This window comes from Protobothrops mucrosquamatus, unplaced genomic scaffold (genome assembly GCF_001527695.2).
Source record: "Protobothrops mucrosquamatus isolate PMUCROS unplaced genomic scaffold, P.Mucros_1.0 scaffold69, whole genome shotgun sequence".
NCBI lineage: Eukaryota > Metazoa > Chordata > Lepidosauria > Squamata > Viperidae > Protobothrops > Protobothrops mucrosquamatus.
This window is the reverse complement of record NW_015386447.1, coordinates 608,471-633,136: the sequence shown is the minus strand read 5'-3', so window position 1 is coordinate 633,136 and position 24,666 is coordinate 608,471. Positions and strand designations below refer to the sequence as shown.

General features: G+C 36.1%; 1 protein-coding gene across 1 annotated transcript in view; it reads right to left on the bottom strand.

Moving 5' to 3' along the window:
• Nucleotides 1-4,940: 4,940 nt before the first annotated feature.
• USF3 (upstream transcription factor family member 3) overlaps nucleotides 4,941-24,666 on the bottom strand; it is a 50,037-nt gene continuing 30,311 nt past the window's right edge. The window contains exons 4-6 of the mRNA XM_015812124.1: nucleotides 13,771-13,853; nucleotides 13,190-13,286; nucleotides 4,941-11,499 (exon numbers count right to left, since the gene is read on the bottom strand). Coding sequence (XP_015667610.1) covers nucleotides 5,141-11,499; nucleotides 13,190-13,286; nucleotides 13,771-13,853 — 6,539 coding nt within the window. The 3' untranslated portion in view covers nucleotides 4,941-5,140. The remainder of the gene's footprint in view (nucleotides 11,500-13,189; nucleotides 13,287-13,770; nucleotides 13,854-24,666) is intronic.

Below are 24,666 nucleotides of genomic sequence, written 5' to 3'. Positions count from 1 at the left end.
ATTGAATTTGGTACTCAATGCATTTTGACACAAAAATGTTGTCCCAGTATTCATGTTTGTTTGGTATTCAATGCACAAGCTAGAACTTGTCGGGGTCAGTTGCCTTGTGACTCATTATATTATTCCTTATGGCAGAGGTCACCAACCTTTTGGGCTCCAGGGACCCAAAAGGAGAGATTTTTTCTGCGGACTAAAGGGGCGGGGCTTTGTGTGCTGCCTGCATCCTGTGGCTTTCCTTGTTTGTATGGACCAGTTGCTGGTATGTTACTGCCCAGTACTGGTCCATGGACCGGGGTTGGGGACCCCTGCCTTATGGGAGAAATTTGTTTGGTACTCGTGTTAGGTATATATCATGCCCCCCAGAACCAATTAACAATGAGCACCAAGGTTCCACTGTACTTATGTTGTGTTTCTTGATTAGTCAGAAATACTTATACAGTACTGAAATATTGCAGAGATCCTTATATAAAACATTTTGCAACTGTTGCATTTACTACATAAAATGATAGTAACTCATTCTTTTTGTACTGAAGACACCATCCCTTTTCTTCCTATAGTACTTTAGACAATGTGAACAGTGCAACCTGCCTCCTTTTCAGAGGGAGGATGGTACACTTTTTTATACAAAACATACTTTCCCTGCTTAGCTGGAAGGTGCTTTTCCTGTCCATGAGACTGTCATATGCATTATAACATTTCTTTTAACTTAGATGTTTGGTTCTCTGACAGGTAATCCAGTATTACAATGTTATTTACCTTGCTAATCATCTATCACTATTGCCAAATGGTGAATTATCTTCTGATAATCTACAATCTCTTATCTGCTGTTCATTTAAGCTTGTGCAAAATAATTGTTATATGGGTAAGACAGAAAAGATCCAATCTTCTACCCTATTGTTTAATCCCAGAACTATGTTTGAGGAAGCTGTGTAGATATTTGTACCATGCTTTGCTAAATTTAAATTAAAGCATGTCTCAGTATTATCAATATGCATTACTTAAAGATGTTTGTTAACTTTTAACTATATTTGGACTTTCTCCTAATGATTATTTGGCAGCTAATGACACAGCCCAATTGTCTTCACTTTGATTAAAAAAAATACTAAACACTGGAATTCTGCATCTGCTTTTCTCTAGGTTAAACCTGCTGTATATTTAAAGGAAATCTTAAGAACAAAGGAGACTTTTTTTCCATCCAGAGGTCTGGGTGGTGCTTTGCAACTGATTCCAAAAGGGTGCGAGAGTCGTAATGTAGCATTTCAGCAAAAGAACCATCTCTCTTCCAAAGCATCCTTTGGGTCAGTGTTTTTCAAACCTGACAACTTTAAAATGTCTAAACTTCAACTCCCAGAATTCCCAGTTAGGATCTTAAAGTTGCCATATTTGAAAAACACTGTTCTAGGTCTCTTTTTGGAATCAAGTCAAAGCATTACACAGCCCAAATACACTGTACTCCAAGTCACATTTTCTAAAAACGTAGCAGCCCCAAATGCATTTTCCTATCCCTAAAAAACTTGCTGATCAATAGATCTGAAAACTACCAGCAAACTACTGTCTTTGCATAGCAATTAAAGCGATGCTCTGACCCACTATTTACAACATTTTATGTTGTGTCCAAGAATCAGCCTGGCTATTTTTTGTTTCTCACTATGGCTGAGCAGGTGGACAAATGAAATTGGAACAAATTAGTGGGAAACCACAGACAGAATTGCTGGACATTTTAGTTGTTTACCTTCTTAAAAATTACAGTCTTAAATTTGGGTATTTAAATGTAAGATAATTTGTTTTGCTTTTTGTTTTTCCTGCAGGGGAAGAATTATAAAACACAAGCAGAACACAAAATGATAGTGCACAAACTGTACATGTTTAAAAATAAAATACTATTTTGTTTATATCTATACAATGTTTACAATCAATATAATTTTACATTTAATAAAAATCTGAGAATTTTTAAAAAAATCAATGTTGCAGGTATTTACATACAAATGCATTCAACTTGTAAAAAGATGTCAAAATAAAAAAACACCTTATTTACAATAATAAACTTTCCTTACAAGTTTATCTTCAAGATCTTGAAAATTTCTGGGGAACCTTAAGTAGTGGATAGAATATTATAGAATGCACAACAACATACATTCTTAATTTGCTGAAAAATGTAGCACAATCATCATACATTTCTTAATTTCAAAACAAGAGGGAGTTTAGATAATTCTTCTAGGTGCACAAGGAAACTGCCACGAGGGACAGCAGCAAAAGAAGAAAGGTATGACCGTAGGATATACACTTGTAGGCTATGTGCTATGTGACAGCAAGTTTTCTTTATCTGTTCCCATTAAAAGAGAAAGGTTTGACTACCTATACCCAACAGAAATCCTAAAGTATTATATACATACATCCCACGTCATCTGTACCTTCCATGTTTTCAACTGGTTCAGCCACTATTGCGCCCTATAACATCTTAACAATAAGAAAAGATCAATTCCCCATGCATCCAAAAATTGGCATCCTATGCTTTATGTGCTTCTCTAGCATATGAGAAGCTTCAAATCACATCAGTGTCAATAAGACAATGTGATAAAGATCACAGAATTTATGAGATCATACAATGGGAAATTTGTATTAAAGTTAGAATACTGGAATAGTTTAAGATAAGATTCTTCAAAGTAAAGATTTCTTCATTCCCCTTTTTTTAACTGAAGGGCACTCTTACCTGAAATAAGAAAAAAATAGGATTTGCAGAGTGCATGGAATCTCATTAGGGAGCTGATGCTCTTTTGTTAAGCACAATCCGTTAATAATCAAAACTAAGGTAATTTATTTGCAATAGCACTTTTACCACTGCAAGCGAGATATTGAAAATATATTTCCCCATGAAAATACACTTGAAAAATAGTAGAAATAGTCTATACTGACATCTACCAAAAATTCTAACAAGAAATACTGATAAATGCTCAGAAAGTAGCTATTGGTTTATATGAATACATAGTGGAAAGTCTGAATACTTTTTTTAATCTATTGTCATAAAATTTTTTACACAAACCAATATGCAGAATATCATATCTTTCAATCAAGGGTTCCTTTGTTGTACAATTGACTCAATGAAAGGGAATACAGGTTCTCCTATTAATTAAATACCCTGCCATTTACTTGCATTTTCTTTTCATCTGTGTATCAGACTCTTCCAATACATTTTCAGAAAAAAGTTTAATACTGTACTCAGAAATCATAAAAGCACTCATTATTGCATAGAAAAATTATTCAAGAAACTGATTTCCTCTGCTGGTCAATATATTTTTGTCCAATTCACTTCCGACTGTTTCATTCACCACTTGTTATGCATTTAAATTGGTTAAGAAGAATACCTGGTTTTTTTTCTCAGTCCTTGGAATATGATTATAGGAAATTGTTTTTTGTAAACAGCTGCATAGCCATCTAATAAGAGGGAGGAAAAGAAAGTAAAACAATAAACTATCTGGCCCTTTTTGTATGAACTCTTTGATCTGTTAGCATGTTCTGCAAAAACTCTAATCCAGTAAACCCTGGAAATACAGGGGAATACATTTAAGAGCAAATATTTCTGGCCACTCATTGTAGGAAGACTTTCTTTCTTCCTGCTATCAAAAATAAAGCCTCTGCCTCAAATTGGGCTGCTCTAGAAAAGTCATCTCCACATGGTTTCACATTCCAAATAATACAGTAAGATTGTAAGATACAACTATTAGATGGCCAGAAAGCTGAGCTTATGAATATTCATCCTACTGTATGGTATTTATTGTTTTGGTTAACCAATTCAGAATTCTCTCGGCTTTTTCCCTCACAAGAGTTAGCGTGTCCTGGAACACTCTTAATACGCTGAAGACATTAAGACAGAGCTTAATCCTAAGACATAGCTATAGATTTTCAGTTACTTCAACTTAGTGCTTTGCTAAAGTCTAAGAAATATTAATATCCCCATTTTAGAATCAAGTTGTATGTTATCTCCCAAAGGAGACAGGCCAATGATTGAAACTCTTGCTTTGCAGGACCTTATAAAAAGAAACAGAAACAAAGAATTAGCAGCTTATCAGAATAGTACCGTAGACAATGACGTATAGATGCTATATTTTTGTCATCAGCTATGTGGAGAGACAAATAGAAATAATAATAGTGTTTTAAAGAAATCAAAGTGGTGTACTAAAATGTATGTTTTGATCTTGACAGAAATATTCCCTCATTCCCTGACTCAGTGTTTTGGAATGCTAAATCAACTATGGGATGTATGTGACTATTTCCATTCTCATCTTATACTATCAAGACCACCTTTCCACTAAACACCATGTGCTTTTTTTCCCCTCTCATCATAATTCCTCTGACTTGACAAAAGTATGTTTATGTATGTAATCAGTTTGCCTACAGACTATTATAACTCCTGTTCATTTTTATAGCCTCATATATCAACATTACTAGTTTCTTATTACTAGAGGAAATTTAAAATAATAAATGTTAAAACAAGGGGGAGGGGGGAGAAAATCTCCTAAGAGGGTTTTAAACAACAAAAAACCAATACCTGAGAAAGCACACAGTATATTAATCAGTGGTAAAAAGAATGAATTCTATACTGAGTGGGAAGAAATTACTATATTACTACTACTATTCCTGCTAACTAGAAATCTTGAAAATGAAGCAATGTTTCCATACAATTTCATAGAGGTCATCAGAAACTAAGCATGGCATTAAGTTGAAACTGAAGAATTTATAGCATAGAGATGTTTATACCAATTTTTAAAAGCAATCTAAATTTTCTCCATATATCTTGTGCAAAATGTTACTTTCCAAGGATTCTAAATGCAATTCTTCAGTTTGTTTCCCTAAGTCCCATTTTTCATAGACATGGTAACAACAGAAGGGTGAAGAGTATCACATTATCATAAGCTGCTGAAACAGGTTAAACTTTTAACAACTAGTTTGCACTTAGAGATGCATAAATTAGCAATCTGAGTGTTTATGAATAAGCCCAAGAATAACCTGCAATTAAAACCATTCCAGAGTGATTGTTATAAATGGTATTTTTACAAATGTTAAATCCACATTTATACAAGTATATATGCATTACATATATAAAAATGGGCATTCAAAAAAATTCATTCCCTTCCCATTCTTTTCACACAGCTGAATTGCAGTCATGACCTAGAATATGGCTTATATTATGGGCAGGCCGGTTTGATGATTGTTTCAAAGAATCAGAACCAGATGTATTTGCTATTGAGAGCAGTGGCGAAATTGCTGATCCATCTGAAGGAAGAGCTGTAGCTATTTCTGGGAATAAAGAAGTCAAATTAAAATTGGACAAGTGTGATGAATTGGCCACATGCATTGGAGGCATATCTGTCAAAAGGGGAAAGCTTGGCTGAGCAAAACCAACTGGTCTGGGGGGTGACAAAATAGAACCAAATCGATTGTTTAAACCTCCACCATTTGGCTTTTCTGTACTTGGATTAGAAAACATTTGGTTAGAAAAATAAGGAATTGAAATGTCATTAGACAGGGAGGGATGTGCAGGAGAATATGGTGGATAGAAAGATGGCAATGTATTTTGAGGATCAACTGGAATCAGTGCTGCTGTTCGGGTAGCGTTGGCTTGAGTTACTGGTGGAATAAATGATGTGTTAGCATTTACTGGGGGATTCATTCCACTTTCTGGAATAAAAGGAAATCCAAAATTTTGAGACAAAGTGTGCTGATCAGCAGCTGTGCTGTCATGAGACACATGTGGCCCTTCAGGCATGAATCGTACAATGCTGCCCCTTTTTTCAAGGGTAGGCTGCTGTCGTCCAAGGATCATTCCTCCACCAGCGGATAAAGGGAGCTGAGGAAGAGAAGGTTCAAACACGTTCCCATGTCTCTGATTTGCAGAACGATTCCTTTCAGACGGGCGAATTTTAGAGCCACTGTTATCCTGCAAAGGATGTCTCGATCGATCACTGGCTGAAGAATTGGTTTGACGAACAGATGGAGGAACCTGGTCAGCATTCCCACGAGAGACTGGTGCATAGTGAAGAGGACGTGTAGCTCCATGTACATTGCTAGAAGCTGAGGCATTTATGTGACCTTTTGTTCCATGGCTCTCTGTTATTCTCATGGAATTAGATTTCTGGATAGAAATATTGGGACTTGAGTTACGGCCTTGAATATCTCCAGAAGAACTTGAGAAGGGAATAGTTAAAGCATTGTTCCTACCATTAATAGTACCAAGAGACATATCACAACTTTCTCTGTTCTGGTCATCACCTTCCCTCCGAATATGAATAATTTCTCTTGCTGGAGCACAATTATAGTCCACATTTGAGGAACTGGCACACTGTGGATTTCTCTGATGATCTGAAATTGGTCTTTGGTTTCCATTAGCTTGATCTCCAAGATGAGGAATAAGTAAATTTTGCATGAATCCTTGGTGGCACGTATTCTCATTGTCTCTTCGGGGAGGGAGAGGATTTCCTGCTGAAAGGCTTTGAACTGGTTGATAAGACAACCTCTTTTGTCTGTCTATTGGTGGTCCAGCATTTTGGGCAAGTCGAAAACTCTGTGTCTGCATACCCCTGAGAGAGTTACTTATTTCATTACTTCTTGAAGATTGCACATCAAAATTACCTGTAGTCTGTTGATTAATGGCATTCATCTTGAATGTCTGACACTCAGGGAGCCTTTGAATATCTGATCCAAGTGGATGATCTACAGATACACGGCTTTGTGTATTATGAATTACTAGTTCTTTATTCCTAGATACATCGACATAGTTTCTCATCTCAAGATGATCTGAAACTTTGAAGCTCTGCATGGATACTCCTAGCCTGTGTTCTGAATTAGATGAAGACTTCCCAATAAGTGCCTCTGCAGAGTAACTACTAACTCTATTTCTTTCTTGCCTATGAGGGAGACAGGGAACATCTGGTCTGGTGACAATACTAGGTTGAGACACTATCTGCTGCTCCAAAGCCCTAGAGGTCAACAGTCTATGCATCTGACTATGTCCCGAGACATGTTCAGAAGGAACTCCAGAACCTGGTTGTCTGCTGCCCACATCTGTTGACTGCTGATGCAGAACGTCCTGACCTGGATGGGTCCGTGGATGGCTATGAGTTCTACTCAAAGCAGGATTCTCACAATTCTTCTCAGGCTGGGAAGAAGAGTAATGCTGCTGCAACTGTTGAATCTGAGAGTGATGGGGATGTGGCTGGCTACTCTTTGACCGTGACTGGTCATTTCCATGATGCTTCTGCTGTAAAGTAAGTGTGGTGGGCTGAGTGGCTTGAATGAGGCTTCTCTTTTTCTGCAGCTGTGCCTCTTGATGCAATATTCGTTGCCGATGGGCAATATGGACTTGAGAGTGTATAGAACTTTCTGCAGGAGAAATATAATGCTGAAGTTGATACAATTGATGCCTTTCTCTTAGCTGTCCAGCCTGCTGTTGCTGTGGTTTTATGTATGGGTGATTAGCCTGAAGATGAGCCATATCTTGAGAGAGAGCATGTTGGATAGGCTGCAGATGTTGTCCTGCTTGATCTAAGATTGGTGGATGAGAATTACATTGAACTTCAACTTGCCTTGAAGTAGGTGTCACAAAATTGCTGGCTTGAAATAACCTGTTATGGCCATTGGTATGCCCTTGACTACTCACTGATATTGCAAGATTAGATGAGTTGGGGGGGATCTGATTCACACGGATTTGATTTTGATCCTCATCAGCTGTTTGATTCAACAGAGCCATGTCTTCGAGTTGTAGAGGTGCTGTCTGGCAATGTTTCTGCCTCTTTGATGCAGAAAGCATATGATCATCTTGAACAGAACGCTTGGCTGATTCTTTGCGGCTTTCTTGTCTTTGCTGCTTTAAATGTGGTTCACATATCTGTGTACCTTGCATCGTGCTAGTCTGAAGAGCAGATAACTGTTCTGAAGGATACTCTGCCATCAACCTTGGAGAATGTCCTGGAGACTGAGTCATATATGAATTAGTAGGCACAGATGGAGTCCCAGATACAGAAACAGCTGTTTGATCTGAAGATGATGGTACACCTGAGCAGCTTACTGGAGGTTGTATGATGCAGGTTGGATGTATGAGATTATTCACACTCAAGCTTGAGGTGCTTGAGGGTTGTGAACTAGGAATCTGCAAAGCTGTATCAGACATTTCCAGACCAATAGAATAACTTTTCTCTGTAGACAACTCAATGTTTATTTGCACTGAACTCTGGGTACTGAAATTGTTTGGCCCCATTTCCATTTGATTAGTGTTTTTAATTGGATGGACTTTGAATGGTTGGTCTCTTCCTAAAGATGCTACTTTACTACCCTTGGAAACAGAGCGTCCTGACACTGTTCCTGTATTTTTTGCAAGAGTCTCTTGGTCAAAAATTGCCCTTGCAGCCAGTGCTACAATATCTGTTTGCTCTGAAAATGTGCAGGTGCTATGTGTGTTCACCAAAGTGTTGCTAGAAACATTTCCCCTACATGTATCTGGCAACATGGATGCAACAGAAAAGCCACAACTGCTAGCTGAACTAGTTGACATGGGGGAGTCTACTTGCCTATTAGCAAGGTCGGAGGTGCAAGAATTAGACGGTGTGAGATTTTCTTCTTCAGTGTTTATCAGCAAGAGTTCTTCTTGTTTCCTTCCCAAATTATCATTTGAGCTAATATTTGATTTCGCACTTTGGATACAAAAACTGGGGTGCTCTACTTGGACTGAAAAAGATTTTTGTACATCTCCTACTTTATTAAACTCTGAGAACATTTTGGTTAGGCCCTGTTCTTCCAATAAATCTGAGGCTTGCATTACTATGGAACAATTTTGTTCCATCCTACAAATCTCCGAGACCTCTGTTCTGGGAACATTTTCCGTATTTGTTTCTCTATTTGACACAGATGTCTCAGAAATTTGAGAAATTGTCACGGGAGAATCCGAAGAAGAGGGCAGTAAAGGACTGGTGGATATACATTTGGACAATTCTGATAACTTAGAGTTTGCTGTTAATTTGGCTTGAGATTGACATATTTGAAGAGGTGGAGAAGCACGGACTTTGGAAATCCCAGGAACTACCTCAAATTGACCCAATAAGGATGATTCAAGGGACAATGGTCTAGGCACTCCAGCTGTATTCAGATCAGGTGTCAGAGTAGATTCCATGTTCTGTTCAGTTCTCAGTCTATCTTTGGGATGAGGATCAGAAGCATTTGGTGTTATTCTACAGTTTGCCTGTGGTACAGCTAAGCACTGCAAAACAACAGGCATATTTTCAAGCAATATGTCACTTTCTGAATGTTCAGATGCAGTTACCACATTTCTATCATTTTTTTTGCATTCTTTGTCAGGATCTACTTGACATGCAAGGTTGTTGCTGGCTACTGAAGTTTTCTTAGTACTTGAATTTTTATTAGACCACTTTGAATCCAAACCAGCAACTTTGGGGGGAGAAATATCTAGTGACGTTGAAGTACAGGTTAATCTAGAATTCTCAGCAGCTGAAGAGGAAGGTATTGTCACTGTTAGCAAAGCAGGAGTTGTTGGTGTGGTTTGGCTACTCACAGTTTTGGGGTTAGTAGATTGATTGCCAGACACTTGTTGACAGCTTTGGCCAGCCATTTGTGATATGCTTTGATTGAGGTTAGCTAAAGCACCAAATGCATTGAGGGCAATGTTGGTATTTGGATCTTCACTGGTAGTAGGTTGAATAATTTGCATAGGGTTTTGATCTGAATCTCCAGAACAAGATTTCATAGGCTTTAATGCAAACAACTGTCCATTTAAAGAAATGGTCTGTGGAAGCTTTTGGTTAGACATTGAAACGGAAAATGTTTGTGTCAAGCAAGAAGATGTTGAAGAGGAGGGCCTTGGTAAAATATGAACAAGATGTTTCCCACCAAACATATGAGGGCCAGAGGCACTTTGTATAAGATTGCCAGCATTTGTTCCATTCACAGGCATTTTAACAACTGATGGTGTTGAGAGAAAAGAGAGAGGATTTGGATTAGCAGTTTGTATTATTACAATCTGTTGACTAACAGTCTGATTTGGAAGTTCAGATCTCAGCACAGGAGGACAGGAATTAGCATTAGGAGGCTGGAGAATTACAATGTTCTGATTAATAGGTGATGTATTGATAGGAGAGGTCATTGGCTGAGATACTTGAATCACTTGCATGGCTGGATTTAGGGGAAGCAGGCTGCTTGTAATCTGCGCTCTAGTTTGTGTCTTACTAATTAGTGGCTGAATAGGTAAAGATGGATAGGAAGGCAAGGTAACAACCAATTGGTCAGCTGGGTGTTCATCTGGAATTAGAGGGTTATTTAAACCAGCAGCATTGGCCAGAATCTTGTTTGGAGTGGAAGCTAGAATACTAGCACCATTAATTGGCTCATTTAGAAGGGCTGTCATTATGTTGGATGGAGTATGATTTAGAGGCTGGACAGTGCTTCCTGCTAGCTGCAATGTACTCCACGTGGTTTGGGTGTTTCCAGCTGAAGTGATTCTCATAAGATTACCAATGCTTTTTGACTCTGGAATGCCAATACCTGAAGAACTGGGAAAAGGCCATTTCTCTACACTAGTAGCAGGCACTATATTCAATTCTGTCACAGCCTTTGGGGCTTCTCCTTCTGGAGCTCCACCATCTAGGGTTTTGAAGACGTTTTCTGTGGATGCCTTTCCACCAATAGATGCAGCACAGGTTGGGTCAGCTGCAGAAGATACACAGCTTCCTAGAGACCTACGTCTTGAACTCACTTCTGGTGGTATATTTGCTTGTTGACAATGAAGCACATCTACACTAACATTGGAAGAAAGGTTGGTGCTTAGTACACTTGCTTTCTCAATTAGCTTCAAACTTCCTTGATTATTTTTAGATTTGGAGATGTCATTCTCATCTTGTGATAAAATCTGTTTTCCATTCTGCAGTCTTACTAGCTGTGAGGTATTCACAGAACTGGCAGCACTCGTACAGATAGACGTGCCCTGCTTGTTCTCAGAGGTAGATTGCTCAATAGTTTTTTTGTCTGCATTTGGTAGGCCTGATACTAATGATGAAACTGAAGTCTGAATACCTGATTTGATTGCTGTTGAATAAATACTAGAAATGGTTGCAGGAGTGTTGCAAGTCCTCTGGACAGGAACAACATTAGCTGTCTGTTTCTGTAAATTATGTCCTATATTGAAAGTTATTCCTTGGACAGATGCCCCCTGGTTACTTCCACCAAACTGGCTGCCATTGGAATATACAATGATATTCTTTTGCAGTTGATCGTTGGGAATAACAACAGAAATATTTGTATTTTTCAGATTTTCTTTCTTCTTTTGCATCTGATCATTCGGAATTACAATAGAAACATTTGAATTTTTAAGATTCCCTTTCCAATGGATGGTAGGATCATCATAAAGGCAAATGTCATTGGCTTTCAATAATGCTATGTAGCGTCCATTTTCTTTCTGGAGTTCATCCAATTGCTTCCGGAGTTTTTTTATTTCTTCAGCTGCAGAGAAAATTGTAAGAAGTTAATGCTAATTAGAAAAAAGCGCAGAAAAATCTAGTTGATCTAGGGGCTGATCACCCTGTCCCTGCTATTACCCAAACTGCTATGTGAAGTTGGGATTGTATTCATTCTGTCTAATCCAGTACCTCATTCCTGATTTAATGTGTGAAAAAGTGCAGGTGTGTCTGCCCTCTTAAAAAGGAAATATTTCTGTTGTTTTTATTATTGCTATTCAAATTCATATTGGACTTTCCTATTGAAAAAAATGGTTATATAAATGCTAGAGGATAATCACTGGCAATCTGCAGCAGTCTAATAAACCCTAAAGAATAGGATCAGTAGATTCTAATAAAAACTATTGATTCTATTATTGACATATAATATGGGTGAAAATATAGATGCTAATACAATGGATGAATTTTAAAAATAATTATTCTTATTCTCAGTTATTAATTTAGACTTAGATTTGCTTTCCTATTTTTAACTACAGGTAGTCCTCAACTTGCGACCACAATTGAGCCCAAAATTTCTGTTGCTAAGTGAGAAATTTGTTAAGTGAGCTGTGTCCCATTTTACAACTTTTCACATCACTCTAGGACACTGCAACCATTATAAATGTGAGTCAGTTGTCAAGCATACATATGTAACTTTAAATGGTCACTAAATGAATTGTTGTAAGTTGAGGACTACCTGTATGATTTTTTCATATAAATGTTTTTTTCAAAAAAGCAACAATCCTAGCACATACCAAGGCAGATGTATTAAGAAGTAAAATGAGCAAATATTTTAATTAAAATATTAGTAACTTTATTAGTATTAATTGGTTCAAAGAAAATAATAACTTGAGCCATAAAGGTTTGGAAGATAAGTATTGAACTTGCTATAAAGTTTTAATAATAATTACAAAGTAAAGGAGGAGCAGCAAGAAATGAAACTTTATTTAAAATCGTGTACGCAATAAAACAATTGTGCCAATTTTATATTATGTTGAGAATAGTTAAAAGCTACATTAGCCAACTACTTTTATTAAATATAAACATAGATATAACAATAGAATATTTTAGAATATTTATCAGTGCTATAAATTGAAAGCTTACCACCTTGTAGAAACAGTATTTCCTTCCTGAAGTAGAAATAGTTTGAAATAATTCAGTCACAGAAGAAAGATAGTATAGTAAAGTGATGGCGAACCTTTTAGAGACTGAGTGCCCAAACTGTAACCCAAAACCCACTTATGCATCGTCGGGTGCTGGGTGGGTGTGGCCCATTGGCTGGGTGTGGCCAATTGGGGGGGTGGCCCACTGGGTGGGAGTGGCTGCGGTGGTAACAGCAGATTGGGTGGGAATTAAAAAGTTCAATCAATCAATTCTAACTTTGCAAGATCTTTTTTTTTCCCCGCGAGAAGTTGAAATTGACTGATTGATTGAACCTTTTCTTTTTTGCACACGGCGGCGGAAGCCTAAAGCAAAAAGGTTTTATAAAACCCAGCTGAAGGCCTAGGACTGGGGCGACGGCGCGCGTGCCCACAGAGAGGGCTCTGAGTGCCGCCTCTGGCACCCGTGCCATAGGTTCGCCACCACTGGTATAGTACTTCATTTTGTTTGATGATGCTTCAGAATGTTTTCTGCAACAGCCTCAGTTAAATAAGGAACGATTATAACATGCCACATTCATAGAATAATCTATTCACCTTGTTCATTGTTTCCTCCATTCAACAGGAGTTCATCATTTTGCTTTTTCATTTCTGATATATATTTGTATGCTTGATCAAGAATCATGTTCTTACTCTGTAAAGGATACAGATTTTGAATTGATTTATAATGTCTAGAGGAAAAAATAACAAAATATTTAATCTAATAATTCAACACTACCATCAATCTTTACATAATTAAAAGCTTTCACAAAAAAATTTCCAGAAATTTTTCCATTGCTCTTTTGCTTAGTTTTTTTATTCTAAAAAATTATCACCTATTGCAACCGATTTAGACAATTTCAAAATTATAATCAATTTCATCCCTGCCACAGAATCTTTTTTGTTATATATATTTTAAAAAGATTGATAACCACTTAATGACAGAACTACCAGTCACAATTGTAGTCACTAAACAAGCTCTATCTGTAATAAGATATTATATTTAATTACATTTCACAATTAAACCTTGAGTATATTTTAATTTATTAAGCCCAAGTCCTGATTGTCTGAACAGGGGTATTAGAAGAATCAACTCTAAAGGCTATATACAGCTGCTATTAACATAAGACCCTACTTGCCTGTTTCAGTGCAGGGGAACATGGAATTAGCTCACCAATTCGGTTTATACCAGCATTGATTTTCTTCTTTCGATGCCTCTCCACTATAAAAAACAGAACACATTGTATGTACATTTATAATTACAGTTTGCTTAGACATAATCACACTTTCCTGTTTTGATAGTCTTTGGTTTTGCATACTTAAAAGAATCATCTGGATCCCACCAATATTAAAGTTCCTTCCAATTGGGAAGCATGGTCAATTGAAGATGGGTCTGTGAGAGTGGAGATGATGCAATGCAAAGGAGCTTTGAATGAATTAATTCCCTGAATTCCTCTTCAGAATAAGGAGAGGCCCTGGAATCCACCATAGTACTTCATACAGATGCTCCCTGCAATGAGACTGTAAATCAGGTATCTCTGGTGGGTTTTAGAGCTCTGGATGCTGGAAGAATCATTTTGTTCAAGCTATAGTTCAGAGCTTTCAAAGAGACACTGGGTTTGCCTGCTCCTGTACTTAATCACTTTCTCTGGAAGTGACTTGTAAGCTGCTTTTTGAATATTAAGAATTTTCAGAAGGACAAGTTTTATTACGCTGGGTGATTTTCCTCAGCAAAAATTTCATGTAAGACTAAGAGCTTAAATAAAATCAGAAATAAGCAGCAAAATGGTCACTTCTGGTTTGCCATCGTGGCTGCTGCGGCTGCTGGAAGGTGAGCTCCGTCTTCCACATTCAATTTCGTTCTGCTGGGGGACCCGAGAAAGGGTCGAAAGTCACCCTGTAGGGGCGACGAGCAAGGAGGGGACCCCCACTTGATCGTGGGAGGGCGGCAGCCCTTCTGCTCGATCTGGGGCAGATCTCTAAACCAGTGGAGGAAAGACCGGCCATAGCAATATGGCTCATCACTAAGCTGCAGACAGCCAAAGTCAAACTTACTATCAGGCACTTCTAAAGCAACGCGGATGAAACTGGGTGAGTTCTGATCTTCTCTTTAAGATCCTAAGTATTTTCTTTTCCTGTAAAAGCTGCCCAAAGTATCTTTTCCCCCGTGAGGAGAGAGGGAAGGGAATTTCTACCCCACCCTGTAAGAATAGTGGCGACTGACTACCCAGGGGAGTTAAAGCACTAAAAGAACAATTTTAATCTAATTGGATTGATATGTTTCTGAAACATGGGGACCAAAAGTTTTCTTATTTTTACTGGAGACTTTTATTTTTATCTACAAAAAAGAAATAAAACTGGGAAAAGGATTATAAAAAATTTGGACTTAAAAAACTTTAAATGGCATCAGTGACATCTTGTGATGAAGTTTAGTATTACAACTTGTTATTGCCTAAAAGAGACGGCTTGAAGCCCAGACTTCAGATAAAACTCTTTCGACCTTGATAGATAGCACCTGTGAGAAACTGAGTTGTAAAGAGAACTTCTGGGCGGCATAACTGGACTGCTTGAACTATGAATGTAAACCTTTACTGACTTTCAGAGCTATATGTGGGGAATTGCTTTCCTATTTCTTTATTTGAGGAACATTGGTTATTATATGAGATGATGAAATACCTTGGACTATAAAATCTTACTTGACAAACGACTTCTACTATAAAGATTACCTATAAATACGTGAAATAGAGGTCCCATACCTAGTTATAAAATTATTTTTAACGTCTGATTTTAAAGTCCTCAACTTAACACACTATTAAAAGAATATGGATGAAGACCAGGAAAAGATCCTTTCCATGTTGAAAGCAGTACATGAAACCATTATTTCAGCTTGTGACAAAATAAGATGCAACATAAAAGAACAAGATGCCAGCTTAGATATACAAACCCAAATTTTGACTCAACCAAAGAACTAACAACACAGAAGTTAACAGAAGAAGTGGAACAATCAAATACTAAGACAGAGGACTCAATTGACCAACAAATACAGTTAATGGAAAATCCAGAAAAGAGAGTGACAACATTGAAAATGGAAAAGACGTTCTATATAAACCAGAAGAAATTTGAGGAGAAAGAAGAACAGATTGAATGGAAGATAAACATATCAGGACAATCATAGGGAATTAGAATAATAGGGAGATGATCTAATGGATACAAATGGGCTAGCCCTTCCAAACAATGGCAACTTATTTCAAATAATATATATAATAATAGAGGGAGATTTATTTGATGATTTACAAGCACTGGCATGGAAGGCTAGTTGGCAAAGGAAGAAAGCCAGAATAAGGCTGAAGAAAATTGGGGTTTTGATTTATTAGAGGGGATTTCATATTACTAATTAGAGGGTTAAAGGGAGAAGTTGAGATAAGGGGAATTTTGGTCATTAAGTTTAAAATATTTCAAAATTAGTTGAACATAAGAATTCTATTTGTTTAATATTTAAAAAATTAGACCCAAAAGAAAAAAATTATGAATATGTTTGATTTATTAACCCAAACAATATATATATATAATGGTTTTGATTTATTAAAGGGGATACTGTATTATTAATTAGGTAATTTAATATGGTGGGAAGTAGATAACTTTTAGAAAATAGAACATAGACTATACTCAAATAGATAAGATGTGTATTTTGAATATTAGATTCTGTTATGAATTGAGATAAGGGAAACTTTGGTTACCTAAAGCCTGGAAATTATAAATATCAAATGTTAAATTTGAATATTGATGGGAAACTAAAAATTGGGAAAAAAACAAGAGGACATTGTCTGTCTATAAAGATTAAATATAAAAGAAATTAAGATATGTATAAGCTAAAAATTTATTGATAAATGTAATAATGAGGTTTTTACTTAGATGATATAATAAGAACTGTATTAGCTTAAATACGAGATAGTAGATATTAAGGGAAAAAGAGAGGAAATATTTGATGTTGTAATTTGAGATTTGTACTAAAGATTTTTGTATGTTATTGCACTATTGATTAACCCAGCCACCGCGTTGCTTTTTAAATACCTAAATGTAAAATTAGAAAATTAATAAAATATTTTTTAAAAAATAAGCAGCAAAATGGTGATTAGAAAGCTGATTTTAGAGTTTTTAAATAGGCTAAGAGGCTAGATTGACCATAAAAAATTAAGAAATAATTATAAGAATATTTCTTGTGGTTTGTTTAAAATCCTCTAAAAATATAAGAAGATTTTGAATTTAAGTGTAATAAACCTTTCCCTTGGAAAATGTGGATTAGAGAACATTCAAGGAGACCTTGAAGTCTGGTTACTAGAGGTAATCAGAAAGAACTAAAGATTATAACTAAGATACAGACACACTAATATAGAACAGCAGAAAGTATTTTAACTCTGGAAGAATTCAAGGATAATTGGCAACAGTATACTCAGAATTTTCTTTTGAGATTGCTTGTGAATATATAAACAGGTTCAAAAGAAGAGATAGAAAAAGACAGAACTGAGAATTAGGCTGTTAGACTTTCCAGTTTGGTGTCATGATGAGACGGGCGAAAGAAATGGGGGCTCTGGTTTCCTAGCCCGATTTCGCTCTATCTGGAGACCCCAAGGGGTCAGAAACTTGCCCTGGAGAGGTGACGAAGAAGAAGGGAAGCCTTGGGAGCTTGGAGCTGACAGCAGTTGGTCCAAACGAACTGAGGAACCTCTTCAAACAGATGGAAGAAAGGCTGCCTGTAAATACACAGGCAGCCCAAGTCATAGACAACCAGGAAAAAGGCGAAGAGCCGTGGCATGCCACCAAACAGCTGATTGTCAACAATGTGCTTAGATCTGGGTGAGACTGTTTCTTATTTCTCTTCCCTGTGGAATTGGAAGTAAAAATCCCCGGATTGGATAAATTTCCAAAGCAAAGATCCCAGGAAGATGTGGGAAAAAGGGAGGCAAAAGCAGCAACAAATTTTAAATGGGAGAACGAAATTGAGGAATACAAAAAAATATATAAAAATGAAACTGGGACTAATTTAAAGAAAATTTGGCTAACCTTCACGCCGTGGGAATTTTTTAAAATCTATTTTCTGTGAGAAAGCATTTTAAAAATATTTTTTTTAAAAACTGGATATAGACAATACAGTAAATAAGGACATCTAGTGGTTCAAGGAGATACTAAAATAACACTAAAAGAACTGGAGAAATTGCTGACCTTGAATTAACACCTGCTATAAACAAAAAGAATTTATGTGACTCTATGCTAGAAAAGACTTTTTACAATCATATCTTTTGATCCTGGATGTAACCATAATAGAAACTAGTTGGAAATAGAGGGCTTTTTACATCTTTAAACTAACTGGAACATTTGCATTAGCTTAAAGCAGTTGGTTTGTTTCATGGTTGGATTATAGTCTAAGGCAGTTGGCATTTTTCTTTTTCTTCCTTTTCTCTTTGTGGATTTACAAAACCTCCTCAATTGAAAAATGAGTGCACCAAATTTTACTAAAATCACCAAAAAAAAACCCTCTTCTGCACCCTCCTCTGGAACATCTAGCCCAGGAAGTCAAGAATCCATTGAAACAATGTTACAACGAGAAAAAACAAACAGCTTTCAAAAAGAGATGCAAGCCACATTACAGCTAATTCAAGAAACAATGCAGAAAATTCATGAAGAGACAAAAAATAACTTAGATAAGCTAAATGAGCAAATGTTTGACATAAAGACCTAATTTGATACCCATCAAATGATTGCCAAAAATGAACAAAGAATTCAGAAAATGGAAGATAAATCAGAAGAAACTGATAAAAAAAATGGAGGCATTAATGGAAGAATATGAAAGCAAATCAAAGCTTAGAAGGAGCAGTTGCAGCCTTGGAAATGGAGAAAGCTGTACACTATTTAAGATTTCAAAATATACCTGAAGATAAACAGAAGATATAGCAGAAGTGATTATCAATCTACTGGCAGAGGCTCTAAAAATAGAGCGGAGATATAGATGGAAGTGGATGAAATATTTTGAATGGATTCAAGCTATGCGAGGAAACACAAATTGCCTAGAGAAATTCATGAAAGATTTCTAAAGAAAACAATAAGAAATGAGATACTGAAAAGAGTTAGGGATGACCCATTACAATATAAAAACAAAGAAATTGTGGTGTTGAAACAGATTTCTAAGAGAATAAGGGACACACAAAAACAATATCACTTCGTGACTAAAAAGCTAATTGCAAAAGGTGTAAACTTCAGATGGTTAATGCCAGAGGGGAACTTAATCAACTGGAACAATACAAGATATCGATTGGATTCAGTTTGGAAGGGAGAAGATTTCAACGAAAGGAATAGAGCATTCCTGGATGAAAGAGTACAACATCAACAAGAGGATTGAAAAGACCAAAAACAGATAGAATAAGCAACAGAGGAAACAATTACACAAATAGAAGAGAAAGAAAAGGCAGATCAAGAGGGTGAGGGAATAGCAAGAGAGCAGATGACTACGAGATCGACAAGACCTAAATATAAGTAAATAAAATGGAGAAGGAAAACAGAAAATTTTCAGTGAACATAAATGGACTGAATTCCCCATCAAAAAGGAATAGAATCTTTAAAAAATTGCAGAAATTAAATATTGATATAATTTGTCTGCAAGAGACATATATATAAAAATATTATAAACTTTTGGAATACCCAAAAATTGGGAAACTCTATCATGCATCAGCACAAAAAAAAGAGAAGTAGCTATATACGTTAAAGAGACAATAGATTCTAAAATGATTTATTCAGCTGAAGAAGGAAGAATTGTGATGGTAGAAATATTTTTACCTCAAAAAGAGATACTTTTGCTAGTAATATATGCATCAAACAATAAACAAGAAGAATTCTATCAAAATCTTCATAGAAAAATAGCAGAAATGGATTATCAAAACATGTGCCTAGTAGGGGATTTTAATGCAATAGTAGATGGGACATTAGACTATAAAAGTAGCAAAACAGGAAAATGAGGAAGAAAAAGATTACCTAAGACTTTTTTCAATATAATATAGGAAATTGGTGTACAAGATACTTGGAGAGTAATTAACCCAGAAAAACTACAATATACATTTTACTCAAATAGCCATAAATCTTGGTCCAGAATTGACATGATTTGGATGACGCCTGAATTAAGAAACACTATGCAGGAGACTGAGATAGAATTAGGCACTTGGGCAGATCATAATCCTTTAAAAATGACGTGGAAAGGAATACAAAAAAACCTAAGATGGACCTTGAACCAATCCATATTAAAAGAGAAAAAATTTATAGAATTAGCAACAAAAGAAATAGAGCTTTTTTAAAAAAGAAAATAAAAAAGAAGATACAACATTACAAAATGTATGGGATACAGCCAAAGCATACTTTGGAGGTATAGCTATACAGGGCGGGGGAAAAAACAAAAAAAAAAGACAACAATATATACTGTTAAGGGAAGAATTTAAAAAACTAGAATTAGAATTACAAATAAATCCACAAAAGAAAATACTGAAAAGACAAATGGAAACAATAAAACATAAATTAAATTTGATGGAATCAGAAAAATTGGCACAGCAAATTAAAAGAGCAAAACAAAACTTTTTTGAAAATGCAAATAAACCAGGAAGATGGCTAGCTTACAAACTTAAAAAAACAGGAGAAAAAAACGATAAATAACTTAGTAAATGAAAAAGGCTGTTTATAATTTAAAAATGAAGTAATAAAAAGACAATAAAAGAATATTTTGAGAAACTGTATGATATAAAAAAAAATTCATGGGAGAAAATGATTCAATATATGGAAAAAAATAATTTACCAAAAATTTCAGAAAACTTTAAAACTATGTTAAATGAGAAAATAACAATGATGGAACTGACAGAGGCTATAAGACAAAAAAATGAAAAAAACACCTGAACCAGATGGGTTCCCGTCTACAAGATACATTAAGTGTACCATTGAAAGATGTGTGTAATGAACTTTTATTGGAGACTAAACTCCCAAACACATGGACAGAAGCAAATATTACTTTGATACCAAAAGAGGACTCAGATCTGACAGATAAAAAATTACAGACCAATATCATTGCTAAATGTGGACTATAAAGTCTTTACTTCAATAATAGCAGAGAGACTGAAAAGATTTCTAACTGAATTTATACATCCAGATCAAAATGGATTTCTACCAAAGAGATAAATAAAAAATAATTTAAGAGTTATAATGGACATATTGGAATATTATGAAATGCATCCAGGGAAACAATTGGCATTAGTATTTCTAGATGCTCAAAAAGCATTTGATAATGTTTCCTGGCAATTTATGACTCAATAACTAAAAATAATGGACTTTAGACAAAATTTTATAAATATGATTACAACAATATATCACAAACAGCAAAAGTGATTGTAAATGGAGATTATACAGATAACTTCAACATAAGAAAAGGCAGAAGACAAGGATGTCCACTATCTCCATTGTTATTTATTTTAACTTTGGAAATCCTAAATATAAATATTAGACAAGACCCAGAAATTAAAGGACTAGAAATAAAAGGTGAAACTTATAAATTGCAAGCATTTGCAGATGACTTGGTATTCATCCTAGAGGAACCTTTAGAGATGATTCCTAAATTATTGGAAAAGATAGAACAGTTTGGAGAGATAGCAGGACTGAATATAAACAGAGAAAAAACTAAAGTGATAGTTAAAAATCTTACAGATAAACAAAAAAACAAGTGTCATAAAAATAGAAATACAAATAGTCAAAAAAGTTAAATATTTGGGAATATATCTGACAGCAAGATGTTCAACAATAAAGGAAGATAACTATATAAAACTATTAATCAAATAAAACTTGACATGGAAAAATTTGCAACTGTCAATGTTAGGAAGAATTGCTACAGTGAAAATGAATATATTACCAAAAATATTGTTTTTATTTCAAACGATACCTATGAAACTGGAGAAAAAATTCTTTAAAGACTTAAATTCTCTAATTTTAAAATTTATTTGGCAAGGAAAGAAAGTTAAAAATTAAATTGAAAATGTTACAAGAAGCTAAGGAAAATGGAGGTTTTGGCTTGCCAGAGTGGGTTTTATATTATCAAGCATCAGTACTAACATGGGTAAAAGAATAGATAACTCTTAGAAATAAAAGGTTGTTGTATTTGGAGGGACATGACTTACACATTGGTTGGCACGCTTTCTTATGGTATAGGAAAAATAAAATTCATAGATATTTCCAAAAACCACTATATTAGAAATGCATTATTACTAACATGGGAAAAAATAAAATGTAAAATATACTTGAAAATTCCAGGATGGCTTTCAGCAATGGAAGCATTTGTACATCCAAATTTAGTCAGTCTTGAGAAAATATGGATATATAAAGATATTCTAAACTCTGAAGGGAACTTAAAATCTAAACAAGAGATGGAAAATCAAGGTATTGATTTTGGGCATATTTACAAATGCATGATATGATAAAGATGTTAAACTATATGGATTTTATAAGGAGCAGACCTTGTTTGATCAGATATTATTAACTTCTGATGAGAAACTAATTAAGAAAATGTGTAACTTTTTATTGAATTTGAAAAGGAAAATGAACAAGTAAAAAAAACAATGATAATGTGGGCAAAGAATTTTGGATACAATATAGATTTAGAGAAATGGCAAAACTTATGGGAAAGAAATTATAAATTGATAATGTTAACCTCTTACAAAGAAAACTTATATAAAAAGTTTTATACATGGCACTTGCCACCAGCAAGACTAGCAAAAATGTTTAAAAATATGTCAGATAGATGTTGGAAATGCAAACACAAGTTAGGTACATATTATCATGTATGGTGGACATGTGTTAAAGCAAAGAGAGATTGGACAAAAATACATACTTGGCTAGAAAAGATGTTGGGAAAATATGTAGATTTTAAACCTGAACTTTTTTTTATTAGATATAATGCCATAAAAGTTTGACAAACAAAGTATATACTTGATTTTACTTGTGATAACAGCAGCAAGAATTATATTTGCACAATTTTGGAAAAATGAAGAAATACCACTAGAGGAAGAAATAATTAAAAAAATATTAGATTGTGCAGAAATGGACAGACATACTTTGAGGTTGAAAGAAAAAGAAGAAACAGTATTTTCAAACTTGGGACTTATTTTATCAATGGCTGGAGAAAAGAATAAGGGATTAGGAATTCAATTTGTATTAGTGAATGATATACTGAGACTACACATTTGTTGAATAAGTACTTTTGAATTGTTTTTAAAAAAATCAATAAAAACTTTAAAAAAAGAATTAGGCTGTTTTGAACACAGATTAAAAAATTGACAGGATTTATTAATGATTTGATGTTACACAAGACTCACAATGAAACTCATTGATGTTCTAATAGCTAAAAGGGACACAGAAATAATAATTCACAATGATGTACAGATAATCCCCGAGTTATGAGCATTCACTTAACACTCGTTCAAAGTTACGTGATGAGCGCCTTCTAGTGCTTATGAGCAAGTCCCGAAGTTACGGAATATTGCAGCACCACGGCAGTCGTTCGCCCTTATGAGCGACCACAGTGGCTCTGCAACATTCACCCTGGTTATTCCCTCCCACTCCACCCCCGCCCTGGGTCTCCCTAGGCACCAGCCCTTCAATACTCACCCTACAAAGATCGAGATCCTTCACTTTCTTGGCTGCTCCAGGCCTTCGGTGCGTTGGCAGAGAATGGAGGCCTAAAGTAAAGCAAGATCATGCGAGATCAGTGGGGCAAGATCTCATGCTACTGATCTTGTGTAATCTCATGGTACTTTAGGCCTCTGTTCTGTGCAACAGAGAATGGAACCGAAGCTGGGGGATGCTTCCACATGCCTCCAGAGTCTGGATAAGAGCTCCGGAGGCCTTTTCCAGGCCGCTGCAGCCTGGATCTAATGCTGAGGGAGGCTTCCGCGACCCCCCTGTGGCCTGATCTGGGCTCTGGAGGCCTTTTCCAGGCCCGATTGGGCCGCAGGGGGGTCGCGGAAGCGTTCCCTGGCTTCAAATCTGGGCAGCAGGAACCGCAGCAGAGAGGAGACGGATCTTTTCCAGGTGAGTCCAGCGTGGCAGGAAGGGAAGGGGAAGCATGCGGTATCTTAGTGGGTCAGGGAGGCCTTCGGGGCCTGTTCTAGCACTAGGCCCTCCATGGCCTTCCCCACCCTGAGATACCTCATGTTCGCTTAACGAGCCGGGTGTGTTTTAACGAGCAAGGGAGTGATCTCATATCTCGAACAAGATTCACTCTACGAGTTTTTGAGTTACGAGTGGAATGGGCAGGCTCCATTACACTTGTAACTCGAGGACTACCTGTATATATATATATGGATTTTAACTCAGAAGAGTGACTTGGACAACCTTGTTATTTTAGACTTACAAAAAACATGTGTCATAACTATGAAGGAGTTCCTGAGAAAAGATAAAGAGAGAAAGTTTCTAGAACATTACTTAAAAGGAATGGATGTCTTTTAAATGTAAAAAGATTTATAAAGTTCGCTTATTTGATCAAAGTTAAAACAGGTATTAATGGTTTGTTTTTTTACTACGACTGAACAATGAAGCTTTAAAGATTTGTTTATAGATAACATAGAAAACAAATTTCATTCAGTAAAATTGAAGGAAAGTGTTAAATTTGCAAAGGAGATTTTTAGATTAGGGGTCCTGGACCCCCAGTTCATGGCTCAGTGCCAGGCCACAGGCCACTGGGAACCAGGCCACGGAAGTGGTGAGCGTGCACATGTGAAAGTGGCACTTGCATGTGTGTGAAAACATCCACTCTCCCGACTTCTGGTGGCAGGCGATTTCGTCGGTCGCAGCTGTTTGCTGCCTCCCGCCTGTTTTGCGTAAAAGCCGGTTTGACAGCTAGCATCTGCTGTCAAACGGCTTGATACCTTTCCCCTGGGCATAAGGGGATAGGTGAGCTGCCCGGGGTAGGAGTTGAGTTCCCGAGTCGTCCTATATGGACGATGTAGGCGAGAACTCCT